The sequence below is a fragment of the Spinacia oleracea genome, chromosome 6, assembly GCF_020520425.1.
Source record: "Spinacia oleracea cultivar Varoflay chromosome 6, BTI_SOV_V1, whole genome shotgun sequence".
Classification (NCBI taxonomy): domain Eukaryota; kingdom Viridiplantae; phylum Streptophyta; class Magnoliopsida; order Caryophyllales; family Amaranthaceae; genus Spinacia; species Spinacia oleracea.
The window spans coordinates 46,926,576-46,953,947 of record NC_079492.1 but is presented as its reverse complement, the minus strand read 5'-3'; the positions used below and the strand labels follow the sequence as shown (position 1 = coordinate 46,953,947).

Here is a 27,372-nt window from a genome sequence, read left to right as displayed (position 1 = left end):
CTTGTTGCGTCGTTGTTGTGTGGTTGTCGCTGCTGCTCGGCCTCACGCCCCAGCGCGCGCTGCTCTCCCTCTCTCGCCCACTCCCTCTTGCTCGCAGCCCGCAGTGCGCACTCGTCGTGCCCTGCGCTGCTGCTGTGTCGCTGTTGTTGTTGCGTCCCTCGCGCACGCCAGCCTTTCTCCCTTGCCCCTCATTCGCGCACAAGCGCCCTGCCCTGCTGCCTTGTCCCGCGCGCGAGCCTAGTGTGCCTTGCTGCCTTGTCCCGCGCGCAAGCCTTGCTCATCGCCACTTTGCTGCGCGCACACACACGAGCGTGTGTGTGTGTGTTGTTCGTGTTCGTTATTCAATTCTTTTTCGCCCAATCACTCTAATTCGTGATTGTTCCGTGCTATAGGCCGGATTGGTATAATTCTCTTCTTCCTTACCTATTCTTTTTCAATTCCGTATTTTAAATTATAATATTATTATTGTTTTGAATGATTAAAATGATGGGAATCGGTTGTGAACACCGTGCTTTGAGGATTTGCGTGTTGTGATTCATTAGGCTTGTTTTAATTATTAAAGGACGAATTTCCAGATTCGTTTATTTAATAAAGAATTGATTTTTATGATGATAAATTGGTTTTAATGGGATTTTCAAGTTAGGGTTTTAACCTAGACCTAATGAGTCGATTGATTAGCATAATTAGGTGATGATTTTAATTATGATAATCAATTATATTTTCAGATTTACATAAAGGCTTAAAGTGTTGATTTTGATTGATTTTAAAGGCGGAAAAAGTATGTTTTCATACTAGGGATTGGTTTCACAAATTGAGACGATTATATTATTGATAAACGATTGAATTCTAAAGTTTAAATGAGGTTTTAGATTTTATAAAGTTGCTGGAAATTTAATGAACATGGAAATAATTTAAGTTTCATTATTTTGATGATAGGAGAATTTCTGAGTGAGTGCTCGTTATTGCAAAGTGGCCCCTACGCTTAGGTATTCAAGGTACGTACAAGTCTATGGCGACCACACTATTTGTCAAGGACATTACATGATTGTTGATGATGGGAATTATATTATGTGGATTCATATTTGCTTGGTGAACGATCATGTGGATTAATATTATTGGAATTATTGAATTGTTGATTGAACAAGCATGTTGGGATTATTGTGAGTATGAATTTCATTGTCAATCATGTTGTTCAATGTTTATGCATGTATGGTTTGTTTCACATGTAAGGGATGGATTATTTATTTGTATGCTATTGTACGGGATGTCTAGCATACTTTGAGCCAATTATTCGTACATCGTTGTACTATTTATTTTACCACATGTGAAGGGTTAGCTCACGTAAGCCACCGCACATGTAGGATTCAGTTGGGAATATTTTGGATGAAATGAATTAGGATTTGTCGTGCAAGGGCACAACCCTCATGTTAATGGGCATGATGTGGAATCTCACTTTGGTGAGGAGGAACATGGTAGTAATTTCACAACAGTCTTGCTTGGTTGATCACAAGTCCTAAAGCATTAAAATAAGATTGTTTTGGTTGTCATTTATTAATTGTATGTGTGTACGTTGTTGAGTCTTAGGAAACATAGAGTACTAATAACATAGAGTACAAAGAAAGAACATAAAAAGAACATAATGATAGAGTACTTATTAATTGTATGTGTTTACAACTCATTATAAATTTATGTAAATATATCTACATTCTTGATCAATCGACGAATAATAGGTTCAATTTTGTTGCATAGGAATATAACATACTGGAGGCTGGAGTTAACAATTGATACCTCTAGTTTACAACTTTTAAATTTTTTAGGAAACAAGTCATTTTGATCACCTTTTATTCTACAGTGGCTAACATGTCATAATGTGGTGTTTATTCGCTTGTTAATTTCTGTAAATGGGAGGAATACATGGAAGAACATGGGATCATCTGCATTTAATTAATAGAAATTTATAAATTCTTACAATTTGTTTAAGCGATAAGTTCATCAGCAGGATTCTCAATGAGCACTTGAACTGTTGACCAACTTTTTCTTTAGGATGAGCTTTGAGCCAAGGTAACTATCGAGGCACGTCTGAGACATGAATCCCTTTCTTTTGAAGTGCTTTTCTCTGTCAGTAGGGAACAACATATCAAAAATTTAGTTCGACATCCAAACTCTTAGTTGATTAATCACATAAATAAATAGTTATTTTTACTTACGCATAGGCTGAGAATCCGGTGTAATAGCTGACAAATATGAGTGCTAAATGAACCTCAGGTGCAGAAAGTTTTTCTGAAAATAGACAAAAGAAGCATGAAAAAAGCTTAAGTTCACATCAAAGTTCAGTTGAGGACGTAGGTACGAAGTATGACCAAATTCACTTGGTGTGTAATGAATCATCCTGACCATCGAAGTGTCCAATTGGTATACAACAGAAGACAGAAGAAGCAGCAAGCAGCAGTTGCAGATAGAGAAGACAGAGCACAAGAGAGTGGCAACCTACACAAAGCAGGAGAAGGAGTCGTTACCAAGCTAGCAGAAAAAATCAAGCCATATAACCTCATTAAATGAAGTGTAATAGGCATCAATCCCCAAGTGCATAAGTAGTAGAAAGAAAGAGAAAAGAGGTATTGAGAATTTTGTATTATGAAGAGACTTGTGACCTAAAGTCACTGACTTTGAGAGTAGCAATCTAAAGTTGTTGATTTTGTATTGTGATCATTTGAGTTCTATTAATCAAAGCTTCTCCTTTTCTCCTAATTCTCGTGTGTGTGTGTGTATGATCTGTTATCTGAATCTGCAAGTTCCTTGCATGGTGACTGGACAATCCAGTGCAGAATGAAAATCCTAGCATTGTTATGAAACACTATCTATTGATGCTACTCGTGCTTAAAGCACTTTAAGGGCGACACGACAATCAGAAGCACAAACGCATAACTTGGTGGAGAAGTCAGTTTTTTTTTTTCAGGGAGCCAGCCTGAAAGTAGACGTAAAAAAGAGGAAGTGATGAGTTCACTTAAAATTTTAGGCGAGGAGAATAAGCAGCATGATGAAATCTATCTGAATAGTGACCAAGTTGATGCAAGGAGAAAGTTTCAATATTATAGTGGAATTATGGGCACCGATGCAAGATAATCTCAAAGTACCTTTAGGTCACATCACCAATCAGAAACTCAAATGAATCATTTAAAATAAAAGACAACCTCATTTATTGCAGCTAAGGAAGTTAGATTATTGTGTAAGGCATCAGGGGGCAAATGACCAAGGATATTAAAATTAGTAAAATGCCTCATGTCGAGATAGGTGATTCAGGAGTCTGAATATCAACTGCAAAATTCAGAAGAACATATTTTACGAATAGTTCAGTCCATAGAGTTCTTTCAGTAATACTGACTGAAAGTCTGAAAGAAAAAGCTTAAAAAGGAACAGATGCATTGCGCTGATAATCAGCATTACCCTTCTTTGGTATCGCCAATGTCATCTAATACATTTCCTCTTCCAGAATCTTTTCAGCATTTGCAGCTATAAGAACAAAGACTAGTCCTAAGAGGACTACATACCAAAACATATGCAATTACTGTATAAAATTTACCCCATAAACTGGTTTCTTGGTGAAGTTTTCCCTCAATATATTTTCGACCTAATCAACTACCCTAACCCAGGCAATGGCAAATCAATACTAATGCAATTAGGTTGAACCCCAAAAAAATTAAGCCCTACAGAAATTAACACATTTCAAAAGCCAGCAACAATCATAAAACTAAAATACTCAAACTTCCAGTCAATTTAAAAATAAAAGTAATACATTGCACCGTTATAGCACATTCGAGCCAATAATACTAATTATTCACTCAGTTAGAAAATACCTAACTTCTAATCAAGTTGAACCCTACAAAAATTTAACTGAACTAGAAAAACCACAAAAATTTAACCTAACTTTTATTTTGTAACTGAACTAGAAAAACCACAAATATCAAACCCTAATTTGTAAATTCATCCAATATTGGAACATTAGCCTAAATTCTCTGCATAATCAACTCATTATGCTCAACTAATTGAAGAGAAACTGAATTTTAAGACCAAGCAAAACAAGAATCAATTATAAACTAACCTTGACAGATATATTGCGTCATTGTGTGAAACAGAGTCAACCGAGATAGCTAGGAAGACGACGGTTGGAGGCGACTGTTATGGAAGAAGAGGCGAGGAAGGTGGTGGTGGTGGTGGTGGAGCCGCGCGGTGAGGAGCGGTGAGGAGCCGACAGAAGCGTTGGAAGGTTCTTGCAATTGATTTGTTCGAATAGAGATTTAAAGAGATTTGTACGTGTTATCTGTTTGGCGGTGAGAGTAACTTAATTGTTTTAAATTTTGTTTTGTGAATATCTATTGAAGCGAACAAAACAAAGCCCCCTTCAACAGGATTCTACCTATTGAAGCGGGCAACATAAAGCCCCCCTCAACAGGATCTATAGAAGCGAACATAACAAAAGCCCGCCCCAACCTGTTAGTTAAACTTTTGACCCGCGTTGACTAAGTGGTTATTGAAGCTCACTTATATATGCCCCCCTCAACAAGGGGGCTACAACAGGGGTTTTTTCCACTAGTGTCTCTATCTTGCTGCGCTATTCTCTATCGATCTGAACCCAGCTGCGCTATTCTCTATCTTGTTGCGCTATACCTAAAATCAAAATCTGAAAAACATAAAACAAATCTTGCTGCGCTATTCTCTATCGATCTCCTCTACTCGCAGCTGCTCCCTCGAACCAAAAAGAAGAACAGAAATGTTGAAGAACGAATTCGAGAACGAAGTTCTAATTTGTATTGGGCGAGGTAGAATAACAACTAGGATAGAAAATAGCGCAGGGTAGTTAGAATTACATTAGAGAATCAGAAACAATTCGTAGATTTGAATGAATTTCGTTTTCAGATTTTTATTTCTTTTCCGATTTTGTGTTCTTGTTTTCGTTCTTGGGGTTGAGTTCTTCTGCAGGTAGAGATAGCAACAGTAGCAGCAAATAGGAGAGTAGAATAGTAGCAATTGGGATCGAGGGACATTGGAATCGAATTTGTAGTTGAGAATTTAGGAATCAAACTCTCAAATTTCAGATTATATTTTCCAATTTTTCTGATTTGTTTTGTTCTTCATTTTCAGGTTTGTTTTGTTCTTCATTTTCAGACTATCAAACTCTCCAATTTTTTTGTTGCGCTATTCACGATTTCAATTCACTCGAAAATCTGGGTTCGAATATTTGGGGGTTTTTAATAAGTTAGTGTTGGACTAAAAAAATACAAAGTATTTAGTAACAACCGTGCGTTACACGGGACCTAACCTTTTTTTCTTTATTTTTCTACATTTCACCCTCTTTTACTTCCTTTAATCCGTTAATGATAAAAACGTAAGTTTATGTGATATTGACTAAATATTGTACTCCGTATCAGGTAAGAAATACTTCTTCCATTCATTTTTACTCGTAACGTTTGTCACTTTCACGCATGCCAATGCACAACTTTGATCATTATTATCTTTAATGCTCTTTAAGTAAAAATTATAAAAAGTTAATATTTTGAAAATACACATTAAGACGAATCTAACGAGATCCCACGTGACTATGTTTTATGTTACGTAAAAATCACTAATAATGGTCAAAATAGAATAAATGAATAGTGTAAAAATCACAAATGTTGCGAGTATTAAAATTCTAAGGAAGTAATATTTTCTACTAAACTATAAAGAAAAATACACAAGGAAATCAGATTTTTCATGAAATCCCCCCGAATTTTTACGAATTTCACCAAATGCCCCTCGACTTTCAGAAATTCACCAAATGCCCCTCACAAATGACTTAATACCCAGAGTACCCTTACTAATGACGCGCCGTTAGCCTAGTTTCAAATTCACCAAATACCCCTATTTTAATACTTATTTCACTAAATACCCCTTTTCTGAAACTTAATTCATTAAATACACTTTAAATTACCCATTTTTATGCTCAGCGCTAGATTTTGGCTTTACGATCAGATGAAACATCAATAATTTGGAGATTTTGACATACGGAGGATCTTGGCGTTAGGCTGCAAGCCTGTCACATCCTTAAAAACCAGAAACACGGCAGTTCTTTTTACTGAGTGTTGCTGATGCAGCTTTCTCATGCTCTTGTTATAGGACTACAACTTTGTAGAGTTCATCAAAATGAGCATCAATGAGGATAACCAGAGTCTTATTATTGAGAATCAGTAACACGACCTTGTGGCTCGCCTAAAACACAGCGTTGTCCTGAGAATGGATTCACCAGTTACCCACAAAGAAAGTTACATCCTCAAGCAGGTCATGGTGAAAATGGCGGAGACAAACAATGAAATACTACAAATATGACTGTTCTAATGAGGTTTAGTGCACTCAACACCTTTGTCTTTTTTTTCTTTAATCCATTGTTGTCCATTTTATCACGTTCTGCTGGGAAAGCAAATCAAAATCATATCCTAAAAAAACTCAAACAAAGTAATTTTTAGATTTTTGAATGCTTTCACAAAGCTTCAATAAGGAGATAACTGGGAGTAAAATTTCTAACTACATTTGGACATTTATCAAATTCATAATGTTCGATCAAATTCTAACAAATTAAATTGTAACCCAATTGAAAATTCAACAATATTAAAGCAAACCCAATAACAAAAACAGAGTTAATTCAATGAAACATGCAATTTTTTAATTAATTTACCTCACAAGACAACAATATTGAACAGATTAAACCAATAATATTGGTTTTCCAAAATACCCAATTTAAAATTTCAATCTATGTTGGGAAAAATTGAAATTTCCAATCCATGCTTGAGAACCTTGAAGATGTAGATCTTGTAAGTATCGACACTCTTCTTGTCTCCAACGGCGGGCTTCTTCTCGGCAAGCTTTCTCGGCGGTGACTTCTTCTTCTTCTTCTTCCCGGCCTTTGGATTCTTCTCAGCCGGATCTTTCTCGGCGGCGGCAAAATTCTTCTCCTCCCTTCTTCTTCTTCTTGCCGGCCTTTGGCATCTTCTCAGCCGGATCTTTCTCGGCGGCGACGATATTCTCCTCCGCGGGCTTCTTTTCGGCGAGCTTCTTCTCATAATTGTTGATGATAGAAAAAGTGAGAGAGTTTGGGGAGTTTGTTACGTTAAAAGGAGAACAGAGAGAATGAAAATTTAAATGTGGGATGGAATAAGGGAAAAATAGTAAAGTCATGTTAACGGAGACTTAACATCCGTGAAATGTAAGGGTACTCTAAGTATTAAGTCATTTATGAGGGGCATTTGGTGAATTTCTGAAAGTCGAGGGGCATTTGATGAATTCCGTAAAAACTCAGGGGTATTTCATGAAATATCCGTAAAAAAATCCTAACCTAATAAGAAGTACTCCGTACTTCCTATTTACACAAATATAAACCTGGTCCACGCTAACTTAGCGTGGACCAGGGCATCGGAGTAATTTGATTGGGCAACATGTGTAACTATCACGTGACAGTTATTTCGTGATTTTAAATAGTAACTATATTTGTATTACAGTAACTATGTGTCTTAAAAAGATACTATATTTTTTGTAGATTTTTATGCGATTTGTGTCTAACCCACTTTATATACGTTTTAAAAGAAAATTATTTTTCAAAATTTCAGATCCGCATTCTGTTCATTTCTCTTTCATTTCTCTATATGCTTTTCAGATTTTTTCCAAGTTTCTAGGGTTTGTTCAAGTTTGTTCGATTTTCTTCGTAATTATATTATAGTTCTCATCATTGGATCTATTAGATGAGGAAAAAATGGAGGAAGTGGTAGATCAAGAAGGAGGTTTATCATTACCAAAACCGAATCGAAGAATTTGTCCTCGTCTACAAATCATCGCAAGAATTTTGAGAGACTTAATCTCGGTTCTTTCTTTTTTAAAGTATTTTAAGTCTATTTTCATTTAAAATTGAAAATATTTGTTGTTTTGGAGAAATTAACGTGTGTATTTTACCGGAATATCGTTTTCACTTCGCGAATTCGATCAGTGACTTCACGATTTTAAATAGTAACTATATGAGTTCTATAGTAACTTTATGGTTTAAAGAGGTACAATGTGATTTTTAGAGTTTCTATGCAATTTTAACTATAACATTTTCTTATTGTATGTTATAATGATTTATTGACCATATTTGACTATCCAAAAGGTTTGTTCTCTTCTACAAATCGACGCAAGAATTTGGAAAAAGGATTGGGCCTACGAATTCCTCGGTTGCTAAATGACTATATGTTTGAAATAGTTACTGTATGTTTGAAATAGTTACTATGTTAGTTTATTATTTCTGTGCATGTTTTTGATGTGTTTCTGTAATTTTAGTGATATAGTTACTATATTATGGATTGAGTTACTATATTATTATTACGGAGTATTACCGTAATTATATTACTTATTAGATAACTATATCAACGTAAGAATTACTATATACTTATACGTATCTTTTCATTTTTTTCTTCGTCATTCATTAAGGTTATTTTTTCACTCTTTTTTTTATTTTCTTCTTCGTCATTCCAAGTGGACCAGCAGTATTGCTTCGTCATTCATTTAGATATTTGGCTAAAAGACGATCGAAATGGTCTTGATCCATGCTTTTGTTGGTCACCAAGGGTTGGTGAGGCATTGATGCCAATGACCTTGGATGTTTATGGAATGGTCGTAATTGTTGCTTATGTTGCAAGATCTAGTCCATTTCCAGTCCCAGCACTTTCTTCAGCTCTGCTTATTTACGAGAGAGAAGAGAGAAGCTAGAGCAAAAAGAGAAGCTACAGGAGGAGAGAGATTTTGGATTTTAGGGTTTCCTTTGAATTTGGGCCGCACTTTTTTGTTGTTATTTGAGATCATGTGAAATACTCCTGGTCTATCACTGCTTATTTACGAAAATATATACCCTGGTCCACACTAATTATAGCGTGGACCGGGTCCATGCAAGTAGGATTGAGTACTTCCTCTATTAACAAAAAGTTGCATTATTTGACTTTTACGTTTGCCAATAAACAATTTATTAACACTATAATAAACCGGGTCCATGCTAAGTTAGCATGGAGTAGGGTATTATAGTCATTTCGCGTTTGTGAGTTGGGGTGTAACTGCACGTGCGGTAGGGTGGGGTTTACATGATTATTTGATATTTTTACTTTTTGCGTGATTCATCTTCCTACAATTTTCTCTCATTTTCTCTCCCCTCTTTCAAATGCTCCCAATTTCACTAGCTTCTACAATTCATTTTTCAGTAAAAACTACTCAAATCAACTCAAAAAATTACTTAAAATTAACTAACCAAAAAAAGCACTGTGTTAGAGGAATTTCTGCTAAAATGGTGAAAAGGATGGTAATCACAGGTCCAAAAAATGACGTAGCCGATGGTTCTTTGGAACAATTGGCTGCTAAAGTGGTTCAAACTCGTTCAAGGCGTAATCAAGCTATGTTGACAAGTTCTGGTATGTTTTTGAAGTCATTTATGCTTTATTTTTTGAGTGATTTGACATGCATGTTGTTTTGTTGAAGTTAGGGTTAGTGTTTAAAACAGTTACTATAAGTTTTAACTAGTAACTATGTGTTTAAAATAGTTACTATATGTTTATCATAATATATATGGCTTTTTATATAATCAACAGTTGTAAAGTAACTTTATGATAAACAGTAGTTACTAAATTATTATAGTTACCTTTAATTTATGTTGCAAAATAGTGTTTTTAATAGTAACCGGAATGTTCTTTGTGTTTATGTTAGTAGTAGTTTTTAGAGTAACTATATTTTTTAACTATGTTTTTAAAATAGTTACTATATTTTTTAGAAAGTTATTATAAGTATTTTTTTTTTAGGGGAATGTTAGGTAGAGATTTATTTTCAAATCAAGCTCCGCCAAAGTAGTGATACTTTGGGGGAAAGAGTTCATACATATCAATTCAGAACTATCTCGGGTCTACCATCTTGCCCCTAGATGAGCTACCGTATTCCCTACCCTCTTCACATTAGAACTAACAAAAACATTAAATATCTTAGATAAGTTGCCTATATAATCATATATAAGAAACAAGGGAGAGGAGTCGCGCCTCTTCTCGTCAATCACACGGGTCAAATTGCTTGCATCCCCTTCGAGACAAATTCGATCATACCAAAGTCGTTTTGCTACTTGCATTCCATACCGTACCGCAGCGGCCTCTGCCAATTATGCTTCCCAAGACACCTCCATTCTCTTGACAGAAGTAGCTAGAAGTTGGCCCTGCACACCACGGACTACCACTCCCAAGCCAACATACGTACTTGACAAATGTGCATCAACATTAACTTTTACCATACCTTCAGGTGGACAATACCAGCATGACGTCGGCATTGAAGGCATTAAAGATCAAGAGCTAAACACTTTCTTCGCATAGGAAACATAATCCTCCACTAGCTTAAAGAAACTAGCAGCTACCATGACCCCGTTAAGAGTGCTTTGTTCATGGATAAATTTATTTCTACAAAACCAATTGGCCTATGCTACTGCCATTATATTACGAAGCTCTTGAGCACTCACTTTGTTGTGCACCACATTAGTCTAGCACTAAAGGATGAATCTGGGGATTCTTAGGCAATGCTCGCATAACTACTATTCTCCCACATCTCTCTCACCAACGGGCACTGGAATAAGACATGTATGATCGACTCCACTTCAACTCCGCAGTACCTACATAGCTCATCATCTACAATATGTCTCCTATAAAAGACCTCATTGACAGCCATACTACCCCTGCAAGCATGCCATACAAAGTGGTTAAGCTTAGGAGGACCACCCAAGCTCCAAACAATACGCCATATATCACAATTTTCACCATTTTATGAAACAAGTTTAGCATGATTGAGGCCTAATTTACCCAGCCAATAACCAGATTTTACAGTATACTAGCCACACTTCGTAGGCCAGCAGTATTTCATGTCAGGAGGTAACGACAAGGAAAGAGGAAAACTCAAAATTTTATTACTAACCTCAGCGGGAAATAAACTGCAGACCTTTTGTACATGCCACTCTCCACATTCTGCATCAAGGAGATCGATTACCCTCATATCTGGGTCAACAGTCTGACCATTCATAGGCACCGGTGGTATGCTGCTCCCAGGAAGCCAATCATCCATCCAAACATTGACATTTATCCCATTTCCCCCTCTCCACGTCAAACCATCCAATTGAAGTGATTTCGCCCCCCATATACTCCGCCACAAGTAGCTCGGATCATGGCCCCTAAAAGCCTCCAACACAGAAGAGTGCTTAAAATATCGAGCTTGCAGTACCGAGTGAAGGAGCGACTCTGGAAAGCAATGCAAACGCCACATTTGTTTAGCTAATAGGGCTTGAATAAATACTTTGAGATCTCTAAACCACATACCACCCATTGCCTTAGGTTGACAAAAAGACTCCCAACTATGCCAATGCATCTTCCTATTTAGGACCATATGACCCGCACCAGAACCGAGCAAGAAAAGAATGTATTTCATCCAACAAACCATCCGAAATTTTGAAAATTTTCATTATGTACGTTGGAATAGCATGTGCAACTACTTTTATCAACACCTCCTTTCTAGGCCTAGACAACAACTTCTCCTTCTACCCTTGCAACTTCTTCCATATCCTCTCCTTCAAGTGGGCAAAAAGTACTTTTTTGATTTCCCGATGATTGTAGGCAGACCTAAGTACTTCTCATGTCTCTCAACTTCTTTCACTCCTAGAGTACCAACAATTTCCTATCTCCGCACAATATCCACACCTTTGCTGAAAATGACATCTAGTTTATCTAGATTGACACTTTGACCAGATGCTCTTTCATATTTGCTGATAATATCAACTATAATAGAGCATTCTCCAACAGACGTCTTGGAAAAAAGTATACTATCATTTGCAAAAAACAGGTGCGATATTCTGGGGGCACCATTACATATCTTCACCCCATGAATACGGTTCTCACTGGCAGCCTTAGACAGTAATGTAGAGAAAGCATCGGCAACAATGAGAAATAAATAGGGAGATATAGGATCTCCTTGTCGGAGACCTCTTGACGGGATCACGGAACCAGAAATTTTCCCGGTTATCTTGAAAGCAAAAGAGACACTTGACAGACAATCCATAATACGACGAACCCAACTATCACAAAACCCCATTTTGTACATTACCTTCTCTAGAAAAATCCACTCAACCCTATCATAAGCTTTTTTTCTTATCCAGCTTCAAGGCTACCACACCATCTTTCCCACCACTCTTCCTTTTCATCCTATGAAAAATCTCAAAGGCTACAAGAGCATTATCTGTAATCAATCTTTTCGGGATAAAGGCGCTTTGGTTCACCGAAATAATATTACCCAAAAAAGGTTTCAACTTATTTGCCATTGTTTTTGAGATAATTGATAGGGTGATTTTCGTGTCGTTATATGAATACCACCTAATCAAACAAAAATTTATAAACTCCTAACTAACCGGCTATATTGACTATAGCGGCAAGCATAGGGATCGTCCCAAGAGAATGAATATGTTTGACATTTCAATCTAATGCGTTCAAAAGCTAATTCGAATGGAACATGAGTTTGAGAATTAATCTAATAAAAGCAAGAAAAGCACGAAATACAAACAAGAAAAGAAATTCTAGAGATTTCGGGAATCGGCAATGGAAATTGAATTAAGGGAAGAACAAGGTCAAAACAATCATGATGATGCAAAGACTTAGTGCATAGGGGAATAGAAACTAATGACGTGCTCGCCACCTCTCGGATGGAACACGCGAAGCACCTAATCGAGGAGAAGCTTTCGCATAATCCTAAACTAGACCACTTGCATATAAGACCTACTATTCACTTGCATAAAAGAGGTTCACAATGTCTTGCCAAACCTAAACTATGCATTCCAATCAATTCTAATCAACTAGCATTTGCAACTACTACTTAATTAGTCATGGACATCCTATCATCCCACTCAAATTTAATCACAACATCAACATGAATTTGCCTATAATTTCCCAAATTCAATCCCAAGGCTTCAACCCTAACCTCTAGACTAAGACTACTCAATTAGCATGATTAACATCAAAATTAAACTAAGATTAATGCTAATCATGAAACTAATTGAATTAAAGAAACTAATTGAATTAACAAAAATCAGAAAATTCAAATATCAAAATTGGGGAAAAATTCAAGAACATTCAAAATATGAAACTAATTCAAGAATTCAACAATGAAATCAAAGCAAGAACAAAATTAATGAAGCATTAAAGGAATGAAAGATCAAATCAAAAGAAGAATTAGAATTATACTTTGAATTATTGAAATTGCATCAAACTTGAAGAACAAAATTGAAGAACAAAACTCAAATGAAAGAGAAAAGAAATCTGAAATTTAATGATTGAATTCAACTAAGAATTAAGAATTTGAAGCTAAGAATCCTAATCCTAATCCTAATCTCTAATCTAAGCCCTAATCTAATTCTCTCTCTAGAATCCTAGCTAATTATGAAATCTGAAAATGAAAACTAAAACTAATTAAGTAATGGAAAACTGCTTCAAACAATGTTGCGATTTTCTATTTAAAGTAGCAATCCCGCGTAGTTGTGCGATTGAACAAAGGGTATGTTCTGTCGCACAACTACACGTGTTTGGTCGCACAACCATCCTTGTTTGGTCGCAAAACAAAACAGCTCCTGAATTTTCCTTGGTAGTTTGTGCACTCGTGTTCTGTAGCTCGCCCGCACAGCAGGTCTCTTCGACCGCACAGCTGGGCTGTTCGACCGCACAGCTGGGCTGTTCGACCGCACAGCTGGGCTGTTCGACCGCACAGCTGGGCTGTTCGACCGCACAGAGCCAAGCTGCCAGTTCTGCTGCACTATTGCTGTTCTGATTGCTGCGTGTTGCTGCTTGTATTGCTGCTTATATTTGGGGTTGTTGTGGCTGCATTTCTTGCTCATTGTTGCTATTCTTAGGATGCTGCAAGGCTGCTGCAAGAGAGCTTGTTGGTGAGCTTAGAGAGCTGCTAAAAAGCCACGAGTTTGGGCTGCAACAAAGCTAAGTGCACATCTGCTGTAATTGTGGTGTTGTTGCTGCACTGTTCTGCTCGAGCTATTGCTGTGATGCTGCTACGCTAATCTGCTCGTGCATGGATGCTATTCTTGCTCGTGATGCTGTACTGTTGTGATGCTACAAGGCTGCTATCAAGGCACTCAAGTGAGCAGCAACGAAGCTCAAACAACAACAGCCAAGTATAGGCTTCGTGTAGTTGTGTTAGCTCCTTCGTGGCTGCTTGTGCATAAACTGCAGGGTTGTAGCTGTTGTTCTTGTGCTGCGTGTGTTGCGGGCTGCACGTATGCACGTGGTTTGCTCCGTCGCTGCACTCAACAAACAACGAATAGCCAAGTTATCAAAATAGCCTAGCTCACTTATTAAATCGCATATCATTTTATTAATTCGTATCGCTTATTTGCAAATCGTAAAATCATATTAAACATCGTCAAGCATAATGGCACATTATTAAACATGTTAATACTCAAAACGACCCTTACGCAATGAGAATGCGCACAAAAGGCACGTTTTAAGCAAAACGACTAAAATCTACGCAAGACAAGAAAATATTACTATTAATGCAAAAAATGCGATAAACGAACTATAAACGATAAAACTAAGCAAAAATAATAATAAAATGCTAATAAAATGAACTAAAATCCTAAGCTAAGAGCGACATAAATGTCGCTCATCAAACTCCCCCAAGCTAACCCTTTGCTTGTCCTCAAGAAAAGCTAGAATGAGAAACGGGGTATAGATGAGCTTATTTATTAAAAATCAAAATTATGAAAATAAGAACTACAAGAATGCACACTAACTCACTTTCGTAGGAATCACGGTTGCATTTAAGCACATGCAACAAGCTCTTTAAACCCCACAATCGCTCATGAGGGCGAGTGGGATCTCGCAAGGGTTTCCAAAGAGAACCACCCATAACTCGATCTTCCAAAAATTCAACCAAGGCAAGAACTAAAAGGAAAATAAACCACGAAAAAGGAAATAAAAGAAAAAGAAAGAAAAGAAAAAGAAAGAAAGGAAAAGAAGATAGAAAAGAAAGAAAAATGAAAAATGAAACTACAAAACTCAAGACAAGAGCCTTTATTATGGAACGAGTACGAAAGAATGCAAATATTACTAACCAAATAAACGAATGCACGCTAACCAATGTCCTAAGTCGAGTGAAGGATTCAAACGCCAAGCAAAGAGAACTAAGGGTTCGCACTTATCAATTCCCCTTCAACCGAGCATACCACGTCAACTCTCTAGATCCCATCCACCCTTAAGAATAGTTTCTCATGACGCCGCGAAGGTGCCGGAAAACAAGAGTTGTAAGGGAGAAGAGAAGGTTACCCGATATCTTAGCATGACAATCTCGTTCCATAAATTTGACCAAATCCTCCCTCCGCCGACAAAGACTCAACTCAAAAGGGTCAAGAGGACTTTTTAGGGTGTATAATTAGGCTAGGGGTAAGGTATGGAACAAATTTGGTAATTGGTGCTCAAACCTAAAGTGAAGCGCAATGAATGAAGTCAACTCAAGCAAATTGAACCAAAACAAACTCATACCACTTATTTGGGGTACCCCCAAGCTTATTCAACAACAATTCTAAACTAAAAATCTTTTTGAACTTTTCTTGATTTGATTTTCTCTTTTTTTGTGTTTCAATTGAAACTTTTCTCATTGCCTTGTTTTTCCTCTATTTTTGGCTTTTTCAAATCTTAACTTTTCTCTTTTTGCTTTTGGTTATTTATTCACTATATACAACATATTTCCCAAACTTTGCCATTCAATCCAACACCAATCATTCCTCAACTTTGCATAATTATTCAAAACATCAAACACAATAACTCAAAGCTTCACTATCACTTCTAAGGGTGAAAATAAAACAAAGGCTAATAGGCTTGTAATGAGCTTATAAGAAATGAAGGGGCAAGGCTCAAATGTCTAGCAAGGGGGGCAAGTGCAAACAAAAATATATGAGAAAAATAGAAAATAAAGTCCTAAACTAAAGAGAAAAATAGTCACCGAAAGAAAAGCCTCTATCGTCCCCTAAAGTAGTTCGGTCGCGGTCTCGGGAAGGAAAAAGTCAAATTCGGAAGATAAGAAAGTCAAGCCAAGGATCCATGCCACTCAATATATGTATACAATGTGTTTGTGATAATATGAACATGATCCTCACCAATAGGAGAAAATACTACTCTCTCCGGTTTCTAGTCACTAGAGAGATCAACACCGTCTTACCACAAACCAAGGGTTCAAGATTTATATGCTACCCAAAGTTCTAAACAACTTTCTTAACACCTAAATCCGAGACTCGAATCAAGACATTGAAAACCTTGCACACATCTACCAATCAGGAATAAAAGCATTCTAGCCTACAAGTTCCAATTTTATTTGCCCAAATCAAGAAAAATGCCTAAGAAACCTAGAAAAACTTGCATTGACAAAGATCGAAAAGGAAAAAAAAAAAAATTGAAAAACAAAATAGGGAAAAGAAAATAAAGAAAATAAATGAAACTAATAAAGAAATATGCATAAAATCCAAAATATTCACAAAATCAAGCAATCCATCACATGGAGATCAAAGTAGCAATCCAAACAATAAAATTTCCCCCCAAGCTTGAAGTAGGCCATGTCCTCAAGGCCTAAAACGAAACTAGGAGGGGCACAGCTACCCATCCAAGCAATGCCCCACAAGAAATATGCCCGACCCAAAGAATGCAAGAGAGTTAGAATGATATTACCGGAAATGTCGTGGGAGCAAGTCCCGCAAAGAACCGTAATAACGAACGAACTCACCAAAAAGAATAGTCGGACATGGCAAAGATGGATGCAAAGATTTCCACACCAAGAAATCTTGAGGCACAAAAAACTTCAAAAATCAAGAAAAATTAGTATACATGGGCCAAATGGCCAAAACCCACGGGTTGCCTCCCGAGAAGCGCTCTTTTTACGTCATTAGCTTGACGCCTTTTACCTCTAGTAAGTACCCCGACAACGATCGCAATAGTTTTTCATATGCAATGGCAAACATATCCAAGTGTAACAAGTAGGCAAGAGTCAAATGAGAAGCAAGCACAAAGTAGAATGCAACTCTATGCCTACGGGGAGTGGGGAACCAAACATGAGAAAAATCAAAAGGAAAAACAAAAGAAATACTCCCTTATTCTTGCTACTTTGAGGAAGGAGAATCATTAGGATCAATAGAGGAAAAAGAATCCTCAAGCGGTGGGAGTTGGGACAAAAAGGGAAAAGAGATGGGAAAAGAAGGATAAATGTTGAGTTTCTTCTTTCGGAATGGGGAAAGAGGGAAGGGAGCGGGAACCAAAGTTTCACAAACAACTTCACTCACATCACAAGGAGCACAAGAAATCTCAACATAAGATCCTTCATTAACTTTTAAATGTTGTTGGTTGGCACATTCACTTTTTTCCTCAATTTGAATCGATTTAAGCACTTCAAGGCAAAAATGAGCAAATAGATTTTCATCACCATCATCAAGGCATTCACTCAAAGAGGAACGAGTAGGAACAAACTCTCCAATACTTAACTCCTCAATGTCGTGCATCATAGGTGGAAATGTAGCCTCAAACTCATCTCTTCTCCACGAAACATCCTTAATAGATTCTTACAGTATTAGGTTAGAGATTCCCAAAAAGCCTACTCGTTGGGACATGACCTCAAATGAATTCAAACTAGAATCTATTCTTTGCTCTTCTTGAATTTCAAGATACTTCATGTAAAGGAGCATCTCAAACAATCATTTTGGAGATTCAACTTTTAAAGAGCTTAGGAAATTATCATGGAGATAGAGAAGAGCATCAAGTGTAATCGGTTCATCATTTTGAGAAACAAGAGAATTTGCCATTTTTTTTGGTTTTCAAAAAAAGAAAATGAAAAATGAACTAGACTAGAGAACTAGAAAGAAAAATCAAACAATGATTCCATTCCCCGGCAACGGCGCCATTTTAATAAGGTGATTTTCGTCTCGTTATACGATTACCACCTAATCAAAATAGCGCCGTTGTCGGGGAATGACATCATTGTTTGATTTTGATCGTCCCAAGAGAATGAATATGTTTGACTTTTCAATATAATGTGTTCGGAAGCTAATTCGGATGGAAAATGAGTTTTTTTGAATTAATCTAATGAAAGCAAGAAAAGCACGAAATACAAACAAGCAAAGAAACTCTAGAGATTTCGAGAATCGGCAATGGAAATTGAATTAAGGGAATAACAAGGTCAAAACAATCATGATGATGCAAAGACTTAGTGCATAGGGGAATAGAAACTAATGACGTGCTCGCCACCTCTCGGATGAAGCACGCGAAGCATCTAATCGATGGAAAAGCTTCCGCATAGTCCTAAACTAGACAACTTGCATATAAGACCTACTATTCACTTGCATAAAAGAGGTTCACAATGTCTTGCCAAACCTAAGCTATGCATTCCAATCAATTCTAATCAACTAGAATTTGCAACTACTACTTAATTAGTCATGGACATCCTATCACCAACTCACATTTAATCACAACATCAACATGAATTTCCCTATAATTTCCTAAATTCAATCCCAAGGCTTCAACCCTAACCTCTAGACTAAGACTACTCAATTAGCATGATTAACATCAAAATTAAACTAAAATTAATCCCAATCATGAAACTAATTGAATTAAAGAAACTAATTGAATTAACAAATATCAGAAAATTCAAATATCAAAATTGGGGAAAAAATCAAGAACATTCAAAATATGAAACTAATTCAAGAATTCAACAATGAAATCAAAGCAAGAACGAAATTAATTAAGCATTAAAGGAATGAAAGAACATCAAAAGAAGAATTAGAATTATACCTTGAATTATTGAAATTGCATCAAACTTGAAGAACAAAATTGAAGAACAAAACTCAAATGAAAGAGAAAGAAATCTGAAATTTAATGATTGAATTCAACTAAGAATTAAGAATTTGAAGCTAAGAATCCTAATCCTAATCTCTAGTCTAAGCCCTAATCTAATTCTCTCTCTAGAATCCTAATTATGAAATCTGAAAATGAAAACTAAAACTAATTACGTAATGAAAAACTGCTTGAAACAATGTTGCGATTTTCTATTTAAAGTAGCAATCCCGCGTAGTTGTGCGATTGAACAAAGGGTATGATCTGTCGCACAACTACACGTGTTCGGTCGCACAACCATCCTTGTTTGGTCGCACAACAAAATAGAAGCTCCTGAATTTTCCTTGGCAGTTTGTGCGCTCGTGTTCTGTAGCTCGCCCGCACAACAGGTCTGTTCGACCGCACAGCTGGGCTGTTCGACCGCACAGAGCCAAGCTGCCAGTTTTGCTGCGATATTGCTGTTCTGATTGCTGCGTGTTGCTTCTTGTATTGCGTGTTGATGTGGCTACATTTCTTGCTCATTGTTGATGTTCTTAGGATGCTGCAAGGCTGCTGCAAGGGAGCTTGTTGGTGAGCTTAGAGAGCTGCTGAAAAGCCACGAGTTTGGGATGCAATAAAGCTGAGTGCACAGCTGCTATAATTGCGGTGTTGTTGCTTCACTGTTCTGCTCGAGCTGTTGCTGTGATGCTGCTACGCTAATCTGCTCGTGCATGGATGCTATTCTTGCTCGTGATGCTGTACTGTTGTGATGCTACAAAGCTGCTATCAAGGCACTCAAGTGAGCAACAACGAAGCTCAAACAACAGCAGCCAAGTATAGGTTTCGTGTAGCTGTGTTAGCTCCTTCGTGGCTGCTTGTGTATAAACTGCAGGGCTGTAGCTGTTGTTCTTGTGCTGCATGTGTTGCTGGCTGCACATATGCATGTGGTTTGCTCCGTCGCTGCACTCAACAAGCAACGAATAGCCAAGTTATCAAAATAGCCTAGCTCACTTATTAAATCGCATAGCATTTTATTAATTCGTATCGCTTATTTGCAAATCGTAAAATCATATTAAACATCGTCAAGCATAATGGCACATTATTAAACACGTTAATACTCAAAATGACCCTTACGCAATGAGAATGCGCACAAAAGGCACGTTTTAAGCAAAAACGACGAAAATCTACGCAAGACGAGAAAATATTACGATTAATACAAAAATGCGATAAACGAACTATAAACGATAAAACTAAGCAAAAATAATAATAAAATGCTGATAAAACGAACTAAAATCCTAAGCTAAGAGCGACATAAATGTCGCTCATCAATAATTTTATACAACACATTGCAACAACTTATGGGTCGGAATTCTGTAATGCGTGTAGGATTTTCACATTTCAGGATTAAAACCACACAAGTTTTATTCACCTAATTCAAGTTAATAGACCCGCGCCACCACTTTTTCACAAATAAAATCACATCATTACCCACAATATGCCAAAATTTCTGAAAAAATAAAGCATGCATACCATCCGGACCGGGGGGCTTCGTTCGGGTGCATTTGAAACAATGCGGATTTCATCTCTTCATCAGACGGCTCCTCCTCCAGATCTACATTTATCTCCTCTGTCACTAGTCTCTCGATCCCCTCTATTGCAGACATAAAATCAGAAGGTGAGTCTGTTTCAAATAATGAGTCAAAATAATTAGCCACTGATAACTCCACTTCCTCTTTACTTTCATGCCATACTCCATCGTCATCAACAAAACCCTTTATCCCATTAATATGCCTCATATTGCTAGCTTTATGATGAAAATAAGAATTGTTTTTATCACCATCTCGAAGCTCGTTTGCTCTAGCTCGGGCATGCCAGTAGGATTCTTCCAACCGGTGGAGTTCATCTAGCTTCGAAGATAAGGTCTGACACTCCACCAACATTTCGGCATCCGGATCCCTTTCTTGTGCTGCTTTTAGTCTCACCTCAACCTCCTTTTTCTTCTTTTTAATACTATCAAAACACACTTCCGCCCACATGGACAGTCTCTCCGCACATATTGATAAACGATTCTCCGCTTTTTCACCAATACAGCTCGCCCAGGCCTCCGCTACTATACTCCCACACTCACCACAAGACAACCACATAGCCTCAAACTTGAATGCCCCCTCTTTCGAAATAATTACTAGCAGTAAGCATTATGGGAGCATAATCAGACCAAAAAATAGGAAAATGCCTAATTGCATAGTATGGGAACAAATTGCACCAGTCAACATCGGACATAAATCGGTCTAGCCTCTCACGGACAAAAGTCAATGGAGTTTTTCCTCTCTTCCATGTAAAACAACTACCACGATACCCCAGGTCACACAACCCGCAGTCATCCATAGCACCCTAAAAAGCATCCATCACCTTTCACTCCGCGGATTACCCCCTTCTTTTTCATCTAGGCACACCACCTCCTTAAAATCCCCGAACATTACACACAGCAGATTATGATGAGTGACATTTATGTCACTCATAGGGTAGTAATTTATGCATCATTTGATTCGTTTTATTCTATTTCTAGTATTTTTAGTCTTTATTTTCCTTAATTTCTTATTTTAATTATTTATATCTTAGTTTAGCGTTTTTAGCTATTTTTATTAGTTTTTAAATCTTAATTCCGTAATTTATTTATTTTATTTGTTTTATAATTTTATAGTTTAATTATTTTAGTTTTCGTTATTAATTTTCTATTTTCATTTCTATTTTCTTATAATTATTATTATTATTATTATTATTATTATTATTATTATTATTATTATTATTATTATTATTATAAATCAAATGCTAAGAAAGTCAAATATTTTACAAATAGTTAGTGGGAAGCCGAGATACAATCTGGGCCCCCACTCCTCTAGCAATAGCAAAACCTATCTTGGTGAAAATATGAGCAGCAGCACGAGCTCCTATGTCCTGTGTCCTAGGAAACTTCTGAATCCGCTTCAACAACGCAACAGCATCCTGATCCAGCTCCCCAAAAGAAGAGAAAGAGAACAAAAAAAAGCCATAACCAATGGCCCTGTAACGTGCTTCGTACTTGACCCGCTTCCGAACAGCCGCATCAGTCACAACCCGACCAGGAGCAAAGCCAGACAACCCAGATTGTGTCAAAGGAGATGATCCCGTCAAGTCAACACACACATCACAACCCCGATCCCAAGAGTAGAGCAACACGTCTGCTGGTCGAGGAGCTCCATTGTTACCTCCAGATAGACCAATATCAACCTCTTTCTGCGCCAAAATCCCAGACGGATAACAAATATCAACAAGGGTATCCGGAACCACATTATGTCGATGTTTAATACCCACCATGCCAGGACATGACACCGCATGATCACCAAAGATGTCTCCCGCAAAGACCCTGAAACAAACAGAACATGGCGCCGTAATAGAGAACAAAGGAACCCCAAACCGGTAACACAACTCACATCGGTAAGCCTTAGCATTCATCGTCTGTTCCAAACCTGATATGGGGACCGCACGAAGCCAAGCAGAGGTGTGATCTCCCTGCTGTGATTTCCACAATGCCGACTGTCGAGAAGATAAAGAGAAGGTGGATTCTGCAGATGCAGTAAACTTTATTATTATTATTATTATTATTATTATTATTATTATTATTATTATTATTATTATTATTATTATTATTATTATTATTATTTATTATTATTATTATTATTATTATTATTTATTATTATTATTATTATTATTATTATTATTATTATTATTATTATTATTATTATTATTATTATTATTATAGAAGCGATTACACAAAGTTGGATGGGAGCCTAGCCACTAATTGGGCTCCGACACCCTTATTCAAAGCAAAACACAAACGATGAAAAAGAAAAGAACGAATATTAGCAGCAGCCGTGTTACTCTGAGCAACCCGTGAGACCCTAGACATGAACTCGAGGGCATCACTCCCCAGTTCTCCAAAGGTGGAGAAAGCAAAAGCGATAAAACCATATCCGTTGCCTATGCACTTCGCTTCATACTTCTTCTTCTTCCTGGCAACAGCATTAGCGACAGAAACCCCAGGAGCAAAAGCATCAACTCCTGGCCTGGTGAAGGGAGAGATACCTGTGACATCTCAGCATACATTTTTCCCTTTGTCCCAAGAGTAGACAAGAAGGTCTGCAGGACGGAGATCTCTCCCTTCCTCAGACAGAAATCCCAAAGGCACCTCCTTCTGCACAACAACCCCAGCCTGCGAACAGATATCCCCTAACACATCTCGAACCAAGTTATGGCGGAATTTCAGGCCAACATCATTACCACAATGCACTACGTGATCCCCGAAACGATCTATGATTTTCGAAGAGCAACAAGGACAAGTAAAGTCAGGAGAAAACATAGGAATCGCAAGGCGATAGCACAAAACACACTTGAATTGTCTTGGGTGCATCGTCTGCCCTAACCCCTCCATTGGGAGGGCTCTCAAGAAGTCTAAGGAGTGTGTCGCTCGGTTGCTAATGAGTATAGCCTTTTCTCTGGAACTCGGGTTGTGCTGTCCCATCATCTTCTTCTCTACCACATCAAAGTACACTGTAGCCAACTTTTTCATAAACAGGGGGGCTGGTACCACACGGCAGAGATCGAGAGGATCGAAATGACACAGCTCCCGAAAGCTATTTAAAGCTAAATCACAAGCAAGGCCCAAACCAGAGTCACCACCATGCCCAAGCAATCTATTCTAGAGACCAAGAGACTGGAGACGCGAGGCAACAAAAGCACATGCGGGAGAATCCTGTGCGGTGTAGACCCCGAAACCACCCAACCGATAAGGTAGAGTGGCACACCGCCACTGCCAATCTCCAAAGCCCGCACCACCATCCAAAATAATATCCTGAAGAACCCTCCTTAAGGCGAGATCAAAGGAAATAGGAGCAGACCCGAGCATATGCGGCGGACAAGTCCGTAAAGAGAAGTACAAACGACTAACTCCCACACAACACTTTTATTATTATTATTATTATTATTATTATTATTATTATTTTTTTTTTTTATTTTTATTATAATTATTATTATTATTATTATTATTATTATTATTATTATTATTATTATTATTATTATTATTATTATTATTATTATTATTATTATTATTATTATTATTTATTTTCTTTTCTTTCTCCCCTCGTCTTTGATTCTATTTTGTTTATTTGTGTAGGCACGCGTTTTCAAGTTCGGGATGATTTCCGAGTCAAAATCAAGTTCTTTTGTCCCTCTTGAATCTTGATAGGTGTTTAGGGACCAAGATTTGCTAAAGCCCAACTTTTATTTGCTGCCTTTTTCCTCCATCTCACCACCAACTACTTATCCAACACTACCCCATTCCTTAAACTACAGCACACCACCTCAACCCACCTGAACTCCATCGCATTGCTGCCATCCCCCGTCAACACTAGCCACCAGCCCAACTGCAACCCACGAATTCAACTTAGCCTGCACACACCACCTCCTCCTTCACCGGCAGCCACCCACGCACCATCAATTTCAACACTACCAACAACATCGCAGCAACCCCTGCAACAACACCAATTCGCACTAAATCAAGACAAAACCACCGCAAACAACAAACACCCAAAGTCGCCCAAAGAGCAGCTGACAAAACAAAGAAAAACAGAGCAATTGGGTTCGACCGAACCCTAAATTGAGTTCGACCGAACCTAAACTTTAGAAAAGTTCCTTCAAGTATGAGGTTCGATCAAACCTCAATGGAGTCCTCCCAAACCAAAATCAAGTTCACCCGAACTTCCAATGGATTCGACCGAACATTGGAGCTCAGAATTACTGTACGGAATTAATGAAATCGAGCGGTTGTGATTTGATTGAAGAGAAGCTTCATTTTTTTTACCGTGCGATAGTTGAAGGTGGAGGATGATTGATGATCGATGGATGACGTTCGTTGATGATGATCATGAGGAGGATGATGAACGACAAGGAGGGGCTTTGAGATTTTGATTCCAATTATTTAGGGGGAGGGGGTAAATACGAGTCTGGGTTTTTTTTATTTTGGGGGTTTTGTTTCTTTTAATTATTCTTTTTCTTCTTTTATCTTTTCTCCTCCTTTAATTCCTTTCATTGTCTCTTTCTTTTTCTTTTTCATTTTCTTTTTCATTTTTTCTTATCTTTTAATTTCTTTTATTAGCTTTGTGGTATAAATACTCATTTTTTTCCAACTTCAAGACCATGTAAATATGTTTTTTCCTTTTTGGAAAATAAAATGATTTTATTACCAAAGAAAGAGAAACAGGCACAACCCTTACAAACTGACCTCAAAGCCAAAACAACCAAAACTACCAAAAGCTACAAAAAGACTCATACCTATAACTTAACTCAGTCAACAAGTCACTGAGATCAGCAGGAGCTCTAGCTGCAACTCTATACAAGGTTTCCCTGAACAAAACATCAGCACTTTTACAATGATTGTTAAACAGCTTATCATTTCTGTTTAGCCATAGAGAATAGATGCACTCAGCAAAGAACACGAGCAACAGTTTATGCCATCCACCACCTCTCTTACTGCTTTTAATCATCCAACTAAGTTCTTCTGTAAACCTAACATCTGCTAAGGTGTAAGAATTGCAAAACTTTCTGCCACAATTGATCAGAGATATCACATTCAAAGAAAAGATGATCCATAATTTCCCCAGATGAGCCACAGAGAAGGCAAGAGTTAGCAGTTACTACCTTCAATTGCCCATGTAAATGAAGGAAATATGTCCTTCAACCGAGGTGCATTAAGTCTAATACCAAGGTTCAGATTAATTGCGAACAATTAATTCAGTGAGATCAAGTGATCGGAACAGCTAGCTGGAGCAATACTTCCGATTAGTGAGTTCTAATGAATATTAAGCTCACAGCTTACTCTTGACTGAACCTACAAGGTCACACCAATGACACGTAACAGATCACCGGATTAAATGAATCGGAAATTCATTTAATATCTTTTCGGGAAATTAGTTCGGAAAACATAATTATACGATTTAACATTGGATCGTGAAATCGTATATCGTGATTGCGTATATTCATAAGCTAGGCGAAACGAATAATCGTATCGTACGACAATGGATCGTCAAGTACGAAACAATAAATAAATTATCGGATGATAATTAAATGAAGCAAACACGCAAGCCCACGAGCAAAGCACAAGGAGCAAGGGCCCATGGCCTTGCTGCCTCGGCTCTGCCCGCGTGCAAGGAAGCCACAGCAGCAGCAGCAGCTACGTCGGCCCATGCCCAAGCTCTGCAGTGCCGTGCGCTTATGCGTGTCTACGAGCTTATGGGCCTTGCTGGCCGGTTGAGCCTTGTGCTTGGCCGGTTGGCTTGGCTTACTGGTTAGGTTATTATAATAACATAATCTACATGTTTTCGTTAACCTAATGCAAAAATCAGATTCTAACCTAAGGCAAGAGAAACCCTAAACTCTTTGTGCCTCCATTAGAATTGTTCTTCCCAAAATCACAAACTCTTGAATGATTGTCTAAGCTATGATTATCAAGACGGATCTGATCGTGTCGGTGAACAAAGTAGAGGAACGACAAGTGGAGTTCTAAGTTGGTGTTCGTTGACAGATTATCGTGAAAAACACCTTCAAACGTAAGTATGCTTAATCTGTGCTTTATACATACTTCATGGCTTTGGGGATTGTTTCTGCACATGTTATTATGTTTAACTGTATTCCCCTACAGTAAATATTTAGTTTAGTTCTTCTTTCTCTTAGGGTTTAGGGTTTATGCTTAGTTTTTTTGAAGAGAGAAAAAGTGAGAAAAAAATATGGAAAGCTTGGATTTGGGATGATTAAAGAAGCATTTTGGAGATTTGAACAACTACTTGCTTCACTCGATGAGAATTTCTGACTCCCTTTTCTCTTTTCATTTCATTAATTTGCTTTTTTTGGTAGTTAATTATTTATGCTTAATTTCATGTTCATGCATTAATTAATAGTTTTAGTCTTTAGATTAATGTTTAGTTTCATGTTTTTAGTTGTTAAAGTCTTTAAAATTTTTATTTTTATGTTGATTGAGTAGTGTATTGGTTAGGGTTTGGGTGAAATCCTAACAATGATTGATTTGGGTAATTGAGTTAGAATTTGGTGATGTTGCATGATTAAATTATTGTTTGTTTGAGCATACTCGAACTTGGTTGTATGAAAATTAACTACTTGTGTATGACTTAAATTTTGGGTAGTTGACTTTAGGAATATCAAGAGATCGTGACCTAAGTTGACTATTGTTTGGTTTGTGTATAATCGTGACCTAAGGGTAGTTGTGTGTAGGACGGGAGTTCGCATATAACTATTCTAAGAATTGATCCAAGGCGGGAGTCATTTGGGGATCTATTTCTAACCAAGTCCTCATTCATGCTTTGCTTGTGCATCATCGTTCTTAAATGTTGCTCATATACTTGTTTCATTGTTGTTG

The 27,372-nt window shown here is 37.4% G+C and overlaps 1 protein-coding gene across 1 annotated transcript; it reads right to left on the bottom strand.

The window, feature by feature from the left end:
- Window positions 1-10,587: 10,587 nt before the first annotated feature.
- LOC130463120 (uncharacterized) lies at window positions 10,588-12,153 on the bottom strand. The gene is made up of 3 exons (XM_056832163.1): window positions 11,763-12,153; window positions 11,024-11,306; window positions 10,588-10,750 (listed from the first exon to the last, which is right to left on the bottom strand). Exons 1-3 carry the CDS (start codon window positions 12,151-12,153, stop codon window positions 10,588-10,590), a joined length of 837 nt encoding a protein of 278 aa, XP_056688141.1.
- Between the last annotated feature and the right edge of the window lie 15,219 nt (window positions 12,154-27,372).

What these genes read in the sequence shown, in the direction of transcription:
- LOC130463120 (XM_056832163.1), bottom strand. Translation starts at nt 12,153, where the DNA reads ATGGGGTTTTGTGATAGTTGGGTTCGTCGTATTATGGATTGTCTGTCA. An exon ending in AGATGTCATTTTCAGCAAAG is followed by an intron (nt 11,307 to 11,762) that starts GTGTGGATATTG and finishes ATTGCTTTCCAG; the next exon opens with AGTCGCTCCTTCACTCGGTA. An exon ending in GATGCAGAATGTGGAGAGTG is followed by an intron (nt 10,751 to 11,023) that starts GCATGTACAAAA and finishes GCATGCTTGCAG; the next exon opens with GGGTAGTATGGCTGTCAATG.